The sequence below is a fragment of the Prionailurus viverrinus genome, chromosome D4, assembly GCF_022837055.1.
Source record: "Prionailurus viverrinus isolate Anna chromosome D4, UM_Priviv_1.0, whole genome shotgun sequence".
NCBI lineage: Eukaryota > Metazoa > Chordata > Mammalia > Carnivora > Felidae > Prionailurus > Prionailurus viverrinus.
This window is the reverse complement of record NC_062573.1, coordinates 81,608,480-81,624,127: the sequence shown is the minus strand read 5'-3', so window position 1 is coordinate 81,624,127 and position 15,648 is coordinate 81,608,480. Positions and strand designations below refer to the sequence as shown.

Below are 15,648 nucleotides of genomic sequence, written 5' to 3'. Positions count from 1 at the left end.
ACCGCGCCAGGCCCTGGGGTACAGGGGGAAGCAAACAGGCCCGCACGCAGCTGGGGGGCTTGGGGGCAGACGGTATCAAACAAGCGCACGAACAAACGTGAACCAACTACCGAGGTGCACCCCAACCGGGAGCCGAGAGAACGTGTTTCTGAGGAAGCGACGCCCCGGGACCAACCAGGCAAAAGGGCGGCAAAGGCACTCCGCTAGAAGGAGCAACGCCTTTTCTGATTTTGCCAGTTAACCGGCGCCCCACGGCTCACGGATGCGTCTCTCTACAGGGGAGGACAAGAAAAACGAATGAAGGACTTTTAAGAACTAGAGCCCGCCACCTACCTGGCTCTGAGAGCCCACGCAGGGCGGCCGCCTCGCACCTCACGCCTCGCACCTCGGCGTTCTCGCGAGGTCCGCACGCGCTCGGAAGCCGGCCAGGTGCGCGTGCGCGGCGCCGGTGGGCGGGGGCGCGGGCACGAGCGCAGGTGCCGGGAGGAGCCGGGCGGCCGGGAGGCAGTTACACCGCGCCGCGGACCGGGCTGCTGGGGCCCCGGGATGCCGCGGCTCCTCTGCCTGTGTCTGCTGTGGCTGGGGCTCCCGTTAGTTCGGTTCTCCCGTGAGCTGAGCGACATCAGCAGAGCTAGGAGGCTGTGCGGCAGGCACCTCATGAAGGAAATAATAAAACTCTGTGGCAATGTCAGCTGGCACTTCTTGAAGGAGGAAACCCCCAAGATCCAGCTGTTTCCCCAGGCCAACGAGAAGATTGAGACCTTCATTCCCGACCGGTTGGAAAGCTCCCAAACCACTTTCCCAGCCTGGGCGAGAGGCACAAACCCAGGTAAAAATATAAACCAAAGGCGTGGTTGTTCACCCTTGTACATTTCTTTACCCCGAATCTGCTGTGCCAGGCGGTGAGCTTCCTCGGGTAATGGAATTTGTGCCTAGTACCGAGAAAAATTTTGTAAGCCAATGTATTGCCAGCAGACAATGAAGCTTTTTTTTTTTTTTTAACTTAGAGGAAATAAGTATACACATATAAATCTATACATTTATGTAAGAATGCTGCTGCTTCTCGGGGCGCCTGGGTGGCTCAGTCATGATCTCGCGGTCCGTAAGTTCGAGCCCCGCGTCGGGCTCTGTGCTGGACAGCTCAGATCCTGGAGCCTGTTTCAGATTCTGTGTCTCCCTCTCTCTCTCTGACCCTCCCCCGTTCATGCTCTGTCTCTCTCTGTCTCAAAAAATAAATAAACGTTTAAAAAATAAAAAATAAAAAAAAACCAGAATGCTGCTGCTTCTCTAGCTTTCCCTTTCTGGAGTACACTTGTCACCTGGCAAACTCAGCTTTGTCTTTCAAAAACTCTTAGGTTTCATTTTCCCTGTGAGGTCATCGCTGACTCTTTCATAGCTACTCACTCCATTTTCCATCTACCACAATGTCTAACACAGTAGATCAATCTAACCATCATCAGGACCTGCCCCATAATCTGCCCAGCCCTGTGCAGAAGAGAAATACAGGGCGCCTTATTCAAAAGCAAGAAAGGGCCATTGAAGGTACTAAAATAAAAAGCTTCCCCCACCCCTTTTTTTGTATCTCCTCTGCTCACATACACGGTCCATTGTCCCATCAGACTTCACTTAAAAGTTCACATACTTAAGTACACTTTAATTACAAGATAAAATTTTTGAGACGTTCAAGACTGCGACAATAGAGCATTAAGGAAAATGCAAAGTTCTCCTAAGCACTGGGTCTGTGTGACTGCATGAGTCTCACACCCATAAGGCCAGTCCTGTATACCATACCATATTAGAGGGATTATTTCATGCATGTTTTTATCTGAAATGCCTAGCAGAGGGCCTGGCACATAGTATGTGCTTAATATATGCTGAATGTATACTTAATATTTTTACAGTCTTTAGGAAGAATATTCTTGTTTCAGATTCACTGTTCTCCTCCAACTGTAGTTGTACATTTTAGTACCAACATGGTTTGCCATTTTAAAAGAAAATGCACTGCGGGGCGCCTGGGTGGCTCAGTCGGTTAAGCGGCCGACTTCAGTTCAGGTCATGATCTCGCGGTCCGTGAGGGCTGTGAGTTCGAGCCCCGCGTCGGCTCTGTGCTGACAGCTCAGAGCCTGGAGCCTGTTTCAGATTCTGTGTCTCCCTCTCTCTGACCCTCCCTCGTTCATGCTCTGTCTCTCTCTGTCTCAAAAATAAATAAATGTTAAAAAAAATTTTTTTTAAATAAAAGAAAATGCACTTTATGTATAGGCTGTCGATAGCACAGTGTCATTGAAATTATTGCCTTTAAAGTAATTAATTTGATTTGGACAAATTTTGCTACAGGCAAGATTTCTGAAATTAAGGAAAGAAACGGACTATTGTGACCAAAAAACACCTTCCTGTGGATGACTGAAACAAATTAAGTTGCCTCCCACATCATAGGTGCTTGTTAACTTCTTATTTAATAAATGAATGAACAGAACTCATCCCATTCTTCCTATTGCTGCTAAGGGGATGAAAACTTTGAAAGAAACAGCAGAAACCATCAGACTGAATCTTGATCATTTTCTACCACCAAACCTACCTAATGTAAACTCACTTTATTTTGCTCGTATAATGGAAGAAGGGTCTCTCCCCAGCCTCCCACTTGTACTTTAATTCAGGATTCTCACACTTTAACATGCATATGATTCACCTGGGGAACAAAAACTGTGAACATACAGGTTCTCATTCAGGAGGGGCTTGGGGGAGGTCCTGACAGTCTACATTTTTGCAAACTCCCAGAGATGCCTGATGCTCCCACTACCTATATTATAGTCAAAATTTTACGTTCAGACATCCAAGCTGGAGTTGGTTATTTATTTTTATTTAAGTGTTTTTAATGTTTATTTTTGAGAGACACAATTGAGCAGTGGAGGGGCAGAGAGAGAGAGGGAGACACAGAATCCGAAGCAGGCTCCAGGCTCCGAGCTGTCAGCACAGAGCCCGTCATGGGGCTCGAACCCACAAACCCCGAGATCATGACCTGAGCCGAAGTTGGATGCTCAACCGACTGAGCCACCCAGGTGCCCCAAGGCTATTAAATTTTTTCAGAGTAACTTTAAAACTCAGAGCTGATTAATGACCCCTTTGTTTCAGGTATTATTCACACTTCCCTGGAGGAATAAATGCCAATAATTCAATGAGGAGGGAGCTTCAGTAGAACAAGATTTGTAAGAAATAAAAATGTATCTTCTTTTTAAAAATTTTTTTAATGTTTATTTTTGAGAGAGTCATAGTGCAAGTGGGGGTGGGGCAGAGAGCGAGGGAGACACAGAATCCCAAGCAGGCTCCAGGCTCCAAGCTGTGAGCACAGAGCCTGAGGCGGGGCTCCAACCCACAAACTGTGAGATCATGACCTGAGCTGAAGTTGGATGCTTAAATGACTGAGCCACCCAGGCACCCTGGAAATAAAAATGTATCTTACAACGTTTTAGAACTGTCATGTCCATGGAAACATGTAATTGTGGGAACTATGTAAAGGACAGTTTTCTGAAGTGGAAATGTCATGTGGCAATAAAGCTACAGTTGTTTTAAAATGTGTGGGAGAATGAAAAATGGATTTAAGTTATCAATACGAATTTGCATCAAGTTCATTTTTTTAATTTGCAAATTAGTTAACATACAGTATAGTCCTGGCTTCAGGCGTAGAACCCAATGATTCATCTCTTACATATGACACCCAGTGCTCATTCCAAAAAGTGCCCTCCTTAGTGCCCGTCACCCATTTAACCCACCCCCACCCCCACCCCCATCAACCCTCAGTTTGTTCTCTATATTTAAGAGTATCTTATGATTTGCCTCCCTCTCTGTTTTTATCTTATTTTTCCTTAAGTTTCCTTAAGTTTCTCAAATTCCACGAGTGAAAATTATCTATCTGTCTTGAATTTGTGCCAATTTTTTAAAAATTATTAATCTATAAGGAAAGATGACAATCTATCCTATTAATTTCCAGTGAATACTTATAAGTTGTAGAGAGGTATGTGTTCCCAATAGAGAATGTATAATTATGCCATTTCTTTTGCATTTGAATGTGGCTTGAAAAGTTGATTAACTTTAACTTGTACTAGCAGGACACATTTCTATGTTAGATCAAGTCAGTTACCAACAATTTTAATCTTCTGATGATCTATTTGACTCTGACATAGAGAAAGATAGTTTGGTGCAGTGATATCAAAAAAACTTTTTGGGGGCGCCTGGGTGGTGCAGTCAGTTAAGCCTCCGACTTCAGCCAGGTCACGATCTTGCGGTCCGGGAGTTCGAGCCCCGCGTCAGGCTCTGGGCTGATGGCTCAGAGCCTGGAGCCTGTTTCCGATTCTGTGTCTCCCTCTCTCTCTGCCCCTCCCCCGTTCATGCTCTGTCTCTCTCTGTCCCCAAAAAAATAAATAAACGTTGAAAAAAAAATTTTTTTTTTTAAAAACTTTTTGGGGGAGCTTGGGTAGCTCAGTCAGTTGAGTGTCCAACTTTATAGATTTACTTTTCACATTAGGTTCTCAATTCTTCTGGAGACCACTGTGTCTGTTATGGCAAGGATTACTATCTTAGTTTTTTCAAGAAGTCTTATTTTGCTCTACAAAATCAGCTAGTTTTCTGAACACCATCTACTATATAATAATTTTTTTCCCATTGACTTCTAGACTTACCTTTATTGTTTATTGTTTGCCCGAGTTTTCCTATTCTATTTAATTGGTCTTTTTGTTTGACCTCGTACAATTACTATACTGTTTTTAATGATATGACTCTGTAGGATGTCATTTATAGGAGGGCACATGTCCAATGTTGTTTTTTTTTTTCTCTTAAGATCCACTAAGCTAATTCTCGACCTTTATTCTTCCCTATATATTTAAGAGTAAGTGTACTCAATTTTTTAAAAAATCCATCTTCCAAGGAGTGCCTGGTGGCTCAGTCAGTTAAGCATAAGGTCTCAGCTCATGTTATGATCTCGCAGTTTGTGAGTTCGAGTCCCACATGGGATTCTCTGCTGTCAGCGCAGAGCCTGCTTTGGATCCTCTGCCCCACCCCCTAAAAAAATAAATAAGCATTAAAAAAATCTGTCTGCCTCAACAAAATATTAGCAAACCATATTCAACAATACTTAAAAGGATCACCCACCACAATCAAATGAGATTTATTCTGGGAATTCAAAGATGATTTGGTATTTGCAAATCATTCAACATGATACATGAATAAAATGAAGGATAAAAATTGTGATCATCTCAACAGATGCAGAAAAATATTTTGACAAAATTCAACATCCATTTATGATAAAACTCTCAATAATATGGATTTAGAGGGAATATGTGAAAAACTCAACATAGTAAAGGCCATGTATGAAAAACCAAGAGCTAACTTCAGACTCAATTGCAAAAAACTGAGAGACTTTCCTCTAACATCAGGAATAAGAAATGGATGCCCACTCTCACCACTTTAATTCAAAATAGCACTGGAAGTCCTAGCCACAGAAATCAGACAAGAAAAAGAAATAAGAGCCATCCATATTAGTAAGGAAGAAGATAAACTGTCACTATTTGCAGATGACATGATACCATACATAGAAAACTCTAAAGACACCACCAAAAAAACTATTAGAAGTAATAAATAAATTCAGTAAAGTTGCAGGGTACAAAATTAATGTACAGAATTGGTAGTGTCTCTATGCACTAATAATGAAGAAGCAGAAAGAAAAATTAACAACCCCATGTAGTTTTGCACCAAAAGGAATAAAATATCTTGTAATAAATTGAACCAAGGAGTAAAAGACCTATGTTCTGAAAATTATAAAAACATTGATGAAAGAAATTGAAGATGACACAAAAAAATGGAGAGATATTCCATGCTCATGGATTGGAAGAATTAATATTTTTTAAATGTACATACTACCCAAAGCAATCTATAGATTCAGTGCAATTCCTATCAAAATATCAACAGCATTTTTCACAGAACTAGAACAAATAACACTAAAATTTTTATGGAACCACAAAAAAAAAAAAAAAATAGCCAAAGCAGCCTTGAGAAAGAAGAATAAAGCAGGAGGAATTACAATTCCAGATTTCAAAATATACTACAAAACTATAGTAATCAAAACAGTATGGTTTCAAAACAGAATGGCAGAAAAATAGACACATAGATCAATATAAAAACAAGCTAGAAAGCCCAGAAATAAACCCATACCTATATGGTCAATCTATGAGAAAGGAAGAAAGATATACAATGGGGAAAAGATAGTCTCTTCAGTAAATTGTGCTGGGAAAACTAGACAGCTACCTGCACAAGAATGAAACTGGACCATACACAAAAATATATTCTAAATGGATTAAAGACCTAAATGTGAGACCTAAAACCTTGAAACTCCTAGAAGAGAACAGGCAGTAATTTCTTTAATATCAGCCAGAGGAACATTTTTCTAGATCTGTCTCCTAAGGCAAGCAAAATATTTTTGCAAAAGCAAAAATAAACTATTGGGACTTCACCAACATAAAAACTTTTGCACAGCAAAGGAAATCATCAACAAAACAAAATGGCAACCTACTTAATGAGAGAAGATATTTGCAAATGATATATCTGATAAGGGGTTGATAGTCAAAAAATAGAAAGAACTTAGACAACCCAACACCAAAAAAATAAACAATTTAAAAATGGCCAGAGGACCTGAATAGATATTTTCACAAAGAAGACATATGGCCAACAGACACATTAGAAGATGCTCAACATCACTAATCATCAGGGAAATGCAAATCAAAACCACAATGAGATGTCATCTCACACCTATCAGAATAGCTAAAATCAGAAAGACAAGAGGGGTGTGTGGTGGCTCAGTTGGTTGAGTGTCTGACTCTTGATTTTGGCTCAGGTCATGATCTCATGGTTTGTGGGCTCAAGCCTGCATCAGGCCCTATGCTGACAGCACAGAGCCTGCTTGGGATTCTCTCTCTCCCTATCTTCTTCTGCCCCACCCCGCTCTCTCTCTCAAAAATAAACTTAAAAAAAACACAAAAGACAAGAAATAACAAGTGTTGGTAAGGATGTGAAGAAAAAGGAACTCTTCTGCACTGTTGGTGGGAATGTAAATTGGTATAACCACTGTGAAAAACAGTATGGAGTTCCTCAAAATTAAAAATAGAAATACCGTATGATTCAGTAATTTCACTTATGGGTATTTACCCAAAAAAAACAAAAAACACTAGTTCAAAAAGTTATATGTGCCCTTATGTTTATTGTAGCATTATTTACAATAACCAAGAAATGGAAACAACCCAAGTGTCTACTGATAGATGAGTGGACAAAGAGTGGTATACACACCCACACCCACACCCACACACACACACACACACACACATGAATATTATGTAACCATAAAAGGGATGAGATCTTGCTATTTGTGACAACATAGATAGACCTGGAGGGTATTATGCTAAGTGAGATAAGTCAGACTGAGAAAGACAAATACCACATGATTCCAGTGAACATGAATAAACAAAATGAATACACAAATGAATAAATGAATAAACAAATGAATAAACAAAAATAAATGAATAAAGAAAAATAGAATCAGACCTGTAAATGCAGAGAAGAAACTGATGGTTGCCAGAGGAAAAGGATGTGGAGAGAATGGGCAAAATCAGTAAAGGGGAGTGGGAGATACAAGCTCCCCGTTTTGGAATGACTAAGTCATGGGAATAAAAGGTACAGCCTAGGAAATACAGTCAATGACATTGTAACAGCATTGTATGGTGCTATATGGTAGCTATACTTGTGGTGAGCATAGTATAATAAAAAAATAAAATTAAAATCCATGTGTAATTTTAATTGAGATGCATAGAATATATAGATTAATTTGAAGAAGATTTATATCTTTTTAAAATAAAGTAAGCATGGGGTGCCTGGGTGGCTCAGTCTGTTGAGCATCTGACTCCAGTTCAGGTCATAACCTCAAGGCTTGTGGGCTCAAGCCCCACATCAGGCTCTGTGATGACAGCCCGGAGCCTGGAGCCTGCTTCGGATTCTGTGTCTCCCTCTCTCTCTGCCCCTCCCCCACTCACACTCTGTCTCTCTTTCTCTCTTTCAAAAATAAACACACACAAAAAGTTTTTAAAGTAAGTGTGGAATATTTTCATATTCTATCATTAGAATTTTAAAGTTTTCTCAGGAGAGATTTTCTGTATTGTATAATCCTTAATACTTTGTTTTGTTGCTATTGTAAATACTTGCTAATTGTATTTTTGTGAGTGATTTTTGGTTAGAAAAATTCAAAGGATTTTTACAGGTTGATCTTTATTCAGTAATTATGCAGAACTATCTTCATAGTTCTAAGAGTTTGTTTCTATAGATGATTCTATCAATTACAAATGATAGTTTTGTCACTTCCTTTCTAAACCTTACACCAGTCTTTTTTTTTTTTCCTTCTAGCACTAGCCAGGTCCTGTAGTGCTGTTAAGTAGTAGTAATAGTGTGATGTCTTGTCATGTTCCCAATTTTAAAGGGGAATGCATTTAAATATCTCCATTAGGTATAATGTTTATAGGTTTATGTTATATAATCTCCACCAAGATAAAGGAGTTGCTATTTTTTTAAATCACTAAAAGTAGGGCTGAACTTTTTTAAGGCCTTTTGGGGGACATCATTTTGCATATTAATATGATTTTTCTTTTACTAATTAATTCACCAAATACTTCTTGGGTATCTGCTAAGTGTCAGGCACTTGGGATATATAAGTGAACAAAGCAAAGATGTCTGGCCTCATGGAGCTTGTGTAGGAAGTGAACATAATAAATGAGTAAATATTCAGAGGTAATAAGAGCTATAGAAAAATAAAGCGTGAAGGAGGATAATAAGGGAGATCAGGAGTGAGGGCAGCTGGAGGGTGGGTTATAGGATTAAATAGTGTTGTCATGTCAGGGCTCATTGAAAAGGTGAGGTTTGAGAAAGGAGGAGGTAAAAGATTCAGGCAAGCAAGACAGCTGGGGAAAGGGTGTTTAGGCAGAGGAAAGAGCAGAGTAAATACATTTCTGCCCCGTTTATGCAGGGAACAGCAAAGCTAGTGTGGCTAGAGCAGAGGGAGAGGTACTGGGCAGGCCTAGGGCAATTGTTTAGACCAATCTTAAGGATTTTGGCTTTACTCTGAGTAAAGGCTTTCAAGCAGAAGAATGACATTAATTGGCATTTTAAAGGGATCACTCTGGCTACTGTGTTGAGGACAGGTTGTAGGGAGGCAGGATTAGAAGCAGAGCCCTGCTTTGCAGGGTGCGGTATTAGAGATGATAGCTGCTGGATGAGATGGTAGCCGTGGAGGTACTGGAAGTTGTTTCATTCCAGATATACTTGAGCAGATTCTATGTAAACTATGAGAAAAAAGAGAATTCAAGAATGATTCCAATATAATTTATTAAATGTTTATTTATTTTGATAGAGAGAGAGAGACACCAGAGGAGGGACAGAGACAGAGGAGACAGGATCCCAAGCAGACTCCATGCTGTCAAACAGAGCCCAACATGGCGTTCAATCCCAAGAACCATGAGATCATGACCTGAGCCAAAAATCAAGAGTAGGACGCTTAACTGACTAAGCCACCCCGGGGCTCCCCAATAATTTTTTTGAAATATGATCCCAGAGGGGCGCCTGGGTGGCGCAGTCGGTTAAGCGTCCGACTTCAGCCAGGTCACGATCTCGCGGTCCGTGAGTTTGAGCCCCGCGTCAGGCTCTGGGCTGATGGCTCGGAGCCTGGAGCCTGTTTCCAATTCTGTGTCTCCCTCTCTCTCTGCCCCTCCCCCGTTCATACTCTGTCTCTCTCTGTCCCAAAAATAAATAAAAACGTTGAAAGAAAAAGAAAAAAAAAATTTTTTTAAATAAAAAAAATAAATAAATAAAAAAAAAAAAAAAAGAAAAGAAATATGATCCCAGAATTTTTGCTTTGAACACCTGGAAGCATAGGGTTTCTATCAACTGAGATAATAAAGGCCTCACGTGGAACAGGTCTAGAAGACTATCAGTAGTACAGTTTGGTGCATGTTGACTTTGAGACACTGAAGTGGAGATGGTGAGTAGGAAGGAAGTAGGACATAAGAATCTGGGGGTTGGGGGGCGCCTGGGTGGCGCAGTCGGTTAAGCGTCCGACTTCAGGTCACGATCTCGCGGTCCGTGAGTTCGAGCCCCGCGTCCGGCTCTTGGGCTGATGGCTCGGAGCCTGGACCCTGTTTCCGATTCTGTGTCTCCCTCTCTCTCTGCCCCTCCCCCGTTCATGCTCTGTCTCTCTCTGTCGCAAAAATAAATAAACGTTGAAAAAAAATTAAAAAAAAAAAAAGAATCTGGGGGTTGGAAAAAATCTTACTTGAAGATAGGAATTTAGGAATCATAGGTACATAGATGAGTTTCAGAGCCATAAGACTGGATGAGATCACCAAGAGAAGAGGTGTAAATAGAAAAGAATACCAAGGACTGAGCCCTAGGGGATCAAGATTAAAAAGCTGAAGAGGAAATATTTGCAAAGGAGACAGAAAAGGAACAAATAGGTGGGAAGAAGAGAGAAGGTGGTGTCCTGGAAACCAAGTGAAGAAAGTGAGTCAGATGAGAATTGGCTGTTGAATTTAGCAACAGAGAGATCATTTGTGACCCTCAAAAGAGAAGTTTGGTGCAGCAATGCAGGAAAAGCCTGATTAGAGAGGGTTTAAGGCAGAATGAGAGAAAAGGAATGAACAAATAATAGAACACTATGAAGGAGTTTTGCCATGGTAACTGGCAAGGTAAGCAAGGCCAGGAGACATGGTTTTGGCTTTTTTTAAGTGGGAGAAATAACATTTTGTGTGCTTATAGGCATATTCAATAGGCATGAAGCATTGATGATGAAGGATACAGAACAGCATTGCTGGAGTGGTGAGAGGAGATGGGATCCAGTCCATAAATAGAGAAACTGGCTTTAGAGTGCATAGCTCACCTGTGTAAACCAGTAGGAAGGCAGAATGTATGGGTACAGGCTGTAAAGGTGAGTAAAAAAAATGGTGAAGGAACCAAATGCAAGTCTCTTATGATTGCTTTCCTTTTCTTTTAAGTAGAGAGCAAACCCAACTGAGAGTGAGTAGGGGGCTTAGTAATTTGGTAAATTGCATTGATAGATTTTTAGGGTATTGACCTATCTTTGAATTTCTGGAATAAACACTTTCTTAATATGTTTGTAAAATATGTGTATGGATTCAGTTAACTAATATCTCATTTAGGACTTCCACATAAACATTTATAAGTAAATAGGCTCATGTGTTGTTGTTTTTTAAATCGTGTTGCTTTTATCCAGTTTTGGAATAAAGCATACACTAGGTTCACAAAAGATGCTGGCCAGGTTTGCCTTTTTCCTCTTTTCCTGGAACGACCTGTATATGATTAGAATTTACTGTTCCTGAAAAGCAGGTAGAACCTACTTCTAAAACCACCCATGTCTGTCTTTCTAAGTTTTCTGTGCCAGTTAAGGCATCTCATATTTTTCTCGTGATTCATCCATTTCATCTTGATTTTTAAATGTATAAGCATTCCTCATATTCATTTATTTAAAAAACACAACTATTGTTCTTTTTTGTTGTCCGTTTCATCTCTTTTTTCTTGATTAGTCTGGCTAGAGTTGTATCTATTAATCCTTTTAAAGAACCCGTTTTGGGTTTCTAAACACAGTGTTTGGGTTTTGTATTTCACTGATTTCTTACCTTTTCACTATTTGGGTCCCCTCTGTTACTCTTTTTTCAAATCCATTTATCTGAATGCTCATGTTAACCTTTCTTGCTTTCTGGTGAGTACAGCTTGTTTCTCCTTAAATTCCCTCCCCAATTTGACATGTAGTTCATTGACTAGTCTTTAGCTGCCTTTACTCGTGAAAGAGTTTCCTTCTTCTTGTTTTTTCTTTACTCTTTGAGTGACAGAACCTGGCACATCCCAACAGGAAGCTCTTCCTTCAATGTGCCTAGACAACCTAATTTACTTTCTCCCTTCAGTGTACTCTGTTAGTTATGACCCATTTTAATCAATCACGTATTTATCTGTCTTAGATGACTTACTATTCAGTATCTTTAATATCTATCCTAAAGTTTAAATGTTCCACAATTCAGCTTCAGCATTTTAAATACAAAGTTAGTGGGGCACCTGGCTGGCTCAGTTGGTAGAGCATGCAACTGGTAATCTCAGGGTAGTGAGTTCAAGCCCCATGTTTGGTGTGGAGCCTATTTTAAAAATAAATACATGCATATATACATATATAAATATAAAGTTAGTAAAAGGTGTTCTAATAGGACTCTAACTATAATTTATCTAAATAACCTTAAGAAAAAATGATAGGGGATATAGTTACTATAGAAACAAGAGGTAGGAAAGGACTTGGAAAGGCTCTGGAAAGCCTAAGGAATTGCATCAGCTTTAAAAACCACTTTCTCTCTTTTTCTCTCTCTGAATCTTTTCTCCTCTAGTATTTATGTTCCTTTTTGGCTTTAGCTTGTCATGACAAGCTTCACAGTCCCCTTTCAGTTTTGGTTCTCACTAATCTTTTTCTCATTACTTCTTAGTTGTAAGTTCACAGAGAGGAAATTGATTGGGCCAACTCATGTTTTCACATGGCGTAGATTGTTGGCCACCATAGTTGATTGGTTTCTTTGGGGTCAGGTACTAACAATCTCCAGTCTGTTCAACTGTGGCTATAGGGTAGAGTCATGTAGTTCAGAACATGACCGTCTAAGGGCTGGCTCCACAGCAGTGATTATAGGCAAATATATCCTTCTAGAAGGGATAGTAGATAGGCAAGGGCAATGATGGAAATCCAACAAGCCTCCAAATAATTACCTTCTGGATTGATTGTGATTTTTTCCAATAATACTGAGTTAAGAGCAGTATAATAGCAATCAGTTCATTGAGCATATCACCACTTCATTTCCTTGTATTTCAACAAAGACCAAAATGGCTTCCACTAGCCCCTTGGTTATAAGATGTGCATAAAAAGACAAATACAGCAATCCCACTTTATTGCAGGGGATATACTCCAAGACCCCCAGTGGCTATCGGAACCAAGGATAGTACCAAACTCTACATATGCTGTTTTTTCCTATACATACATACCTACAATAAAGTTTAATTTATAAATAAGGCACAGTAAGAACTTAATAATAAAATATAACATAAAACAATATACTGTAATAAAAGTTATGTGAATGTGGTCTCTCTCAAAATATGTTATCTGTCCTTACCCTTCTTGTGATGATGTGAGATGATAAAATGCCTGTGTGCTGAGATGAAGCGAGGTAAATGATGTAGGCATTGTGATGTAGCATCAGGCTACTACTGACCTTTTGATGCTCTGTCAGAAGGAGGGTCATCTGCTTCCAGACCACAGTCGACTACAGGTTACTGAAACCAGAGAAAGAAATTGCTGATAAGAGGAGATTACTGTAACCCAAGTTAAAAATGGGCGAAGAGTTTAAATAGACATTTCTACAAAAAGGATATACAATAAGCACATGACAAGATGCTCAACATCATTAGTCAGTAGGTAAATGCAAATCAAAGCAACAGCAGGCACCACCTCACATCTCACTAGGATGACTATAATCAAAAATGGAAAATGCCAAATGTCGATGAGGGTGTGGAACAACTGGAACCCTAGTATATCAATGGTAGCTCTGTAAAATAGTGTAGACACTGTGAACACAGTTCGGTCGTTTCTCAGAAAGTTGAACAAATTTACTGTATGATCGAGCAGTTGTACTACTAGGTATACACCCAAGAGAATTACAGACATACATTGAAACAAAATCTTATATGTGAATATCCATAGCAGCAGTATTCATAATAGCCAAAAGGTGGAAACAACCCACATGTCCATCAACTGATAAATGGATCAACAAAATGTGATATATCCATACAATGGAAAACTATTCAGTCATAAAAGAAATAGAATGCTGATACATGCTGCAACATGGATAAACCTTGAAAACATTTTGCTCAGTGAAAGAAATCAGACATAAATGGCCACATGTGGTATGATTTCATTTCCAAAATAGGCAAATCCTTAGAAACGAAGAGTAGATTAGTGATTGCCAGGGTCTGGAGGAAGAAGGAAATGGTGACTGCTAATGGGTATGGGGCTTCTTTTTAGAGTGATACAAATGTTCTGGAATTAGACAGTGGCAATGGTTGCATAACCTTGTGAATACACTAAAAACCACTGAATTGTATGCTTCAAAATACTGAATTTATATGTGACTTTACATGTGACTGCTATCTCAATAAAAAAATGTTTTTGCATAAAAAATGTGTAAAGGTTTCTAAGCTTTTTTGTAGGAAAATACTACCTACAGCTGTTTTAGTTGAAATACATATATTGCTTTCGAAAACCATTTTATTATTTAAAATGTGATTCTTTTTAATAATTAGCAGACTTTAGTATTCTAGTGTTATTAATTTTTTCAGCTAAAGGAAGATTTTTAACAAGGTAGGATTTTCTTGTCTCTCAACAGTTTCTACTTCTGCCTCTGAGGAAGAAGCCATAAACAGTTTGGAGATGTCGTCACTGCCTAAGTACAGATATAAAAGGGCTAACTTGCCACCAGATAAGACAAGAGAATTGTCCTCATCACAAGATACCAATCAATATATTCATGAAATCTTAGAATTTCGGAAGATAAACAGAAACAAAATTAAGACCTTAAGCAGTGTGTTTTGGGGGAACCATCCCCAAAGAAAGCGCAGGGGATACTCAGAAAAGTGTTGTCTTAAAGGATGCACCAAAGAAGAACTCAGCATTGCATGCTTTCCATATATTGATTATAAAAACTTACAGAAACATGCACCATCAGTTGTGACTGAAATATACTAACCATTATAGGAATGATACTCAATAAAAGCTTAATGTATTTATCTTTATTTTTGGTCATTGTCCTTGTAGGTTCTTTGCTGTGAATACCATCTGAATGTACTTGCAGGCACTTAATACTTTCTGTGTTAATAGGAATCTTGGTATTTTCTTTGGTAACCCCTATTTTTCATATATTTTTATATTTGAAGAAGATCTTACTGGCGGTGGCATGATCCATGTAGACACCTTAAGAATTATCTGTTCATGCTTGTCATTGTGCTTGAAACTCTCTCAGGCTGCATTTAAATGGCTTATGGAATGTTCCGCATTCCATCTGTATGACATACAGACTGACGCCCATGACCATTAGGCTCACTCCAGTATGCCAGTATATCTGTCCGACCACGTTAAAAATAACTAACCAACTACCACTCCTAGTAGGAGCTCTTATACTGCAATAGTAGGTACACTTTTAATTCCTTGAGTTTTATTATAGTAATTTGTCAGAAAGTTTCTATTGAGGACTTAAAGAGAGTTCAGCGAAGGTCTCGAGATTACACAAATCTCTCCAGGGTACTATGTCTTTGCTGTGAAGGTACTGATATAATGTGATACTCCCTTTTGGCTTGGTCAGAATAGAGTGCTGACCTAGTCGGCAGTGTTAGCATCCCCTGGGAACCTGTTAGAAATGCGGGTCTCAAGTCCCACCCCAGAACTACTGAATCAGAAATTCTGGGTGTGGGGCACAGCAATCTGCATTGTTACAGGCCCTCCAGCTCATTCTGATGTCGGTTAAAGGTCAA

At 39.5% G+C, this 15,648-nt stretch overlaps 1 protein-coding gene across 1 annotated transcript; it reads left to right on the top strand.

The window, feature by feature from the left end:
- Nucleotides 1-457: 457 nt before the first annotated feature.
- INSL6 (insulin like 6) lies at nt 458-14,911 on the top strand. The gene is made up of 2 exons (XM_047829842.1): nt 458-829; nt 14,508-14,911. Exons 1-2 carry the CDS (start codon nt 547-549, stop codon nt 14,864-14,866), a joined length of 642 nt encoding a protein of 213 aa, XP_047685798.1. The 5' UTR covers nt 458-546; the 3' UTR covers nt 14,867-14,911.
- Nucleotides 14,912-15,648: the final 737 nt, after the last annotated feature.

Bases quoted from the DNA above. Each gene is read 5' to 3' on its own strand.
- INSL6 (XM_047829842.1), top strand. From the start codon at position 547: ATGCCGCGGCTCCTCTGCCTGTGTCTGCTGTGGCTGGGGCTCCCGTTA. The intron at 830-14,507 runs GTAAAAATATAA...GTCTCTCAACAG, and splicing joins GGCGAGAGGCACAAACCCAG to TTTCTACTTCTGCCTCTGAG.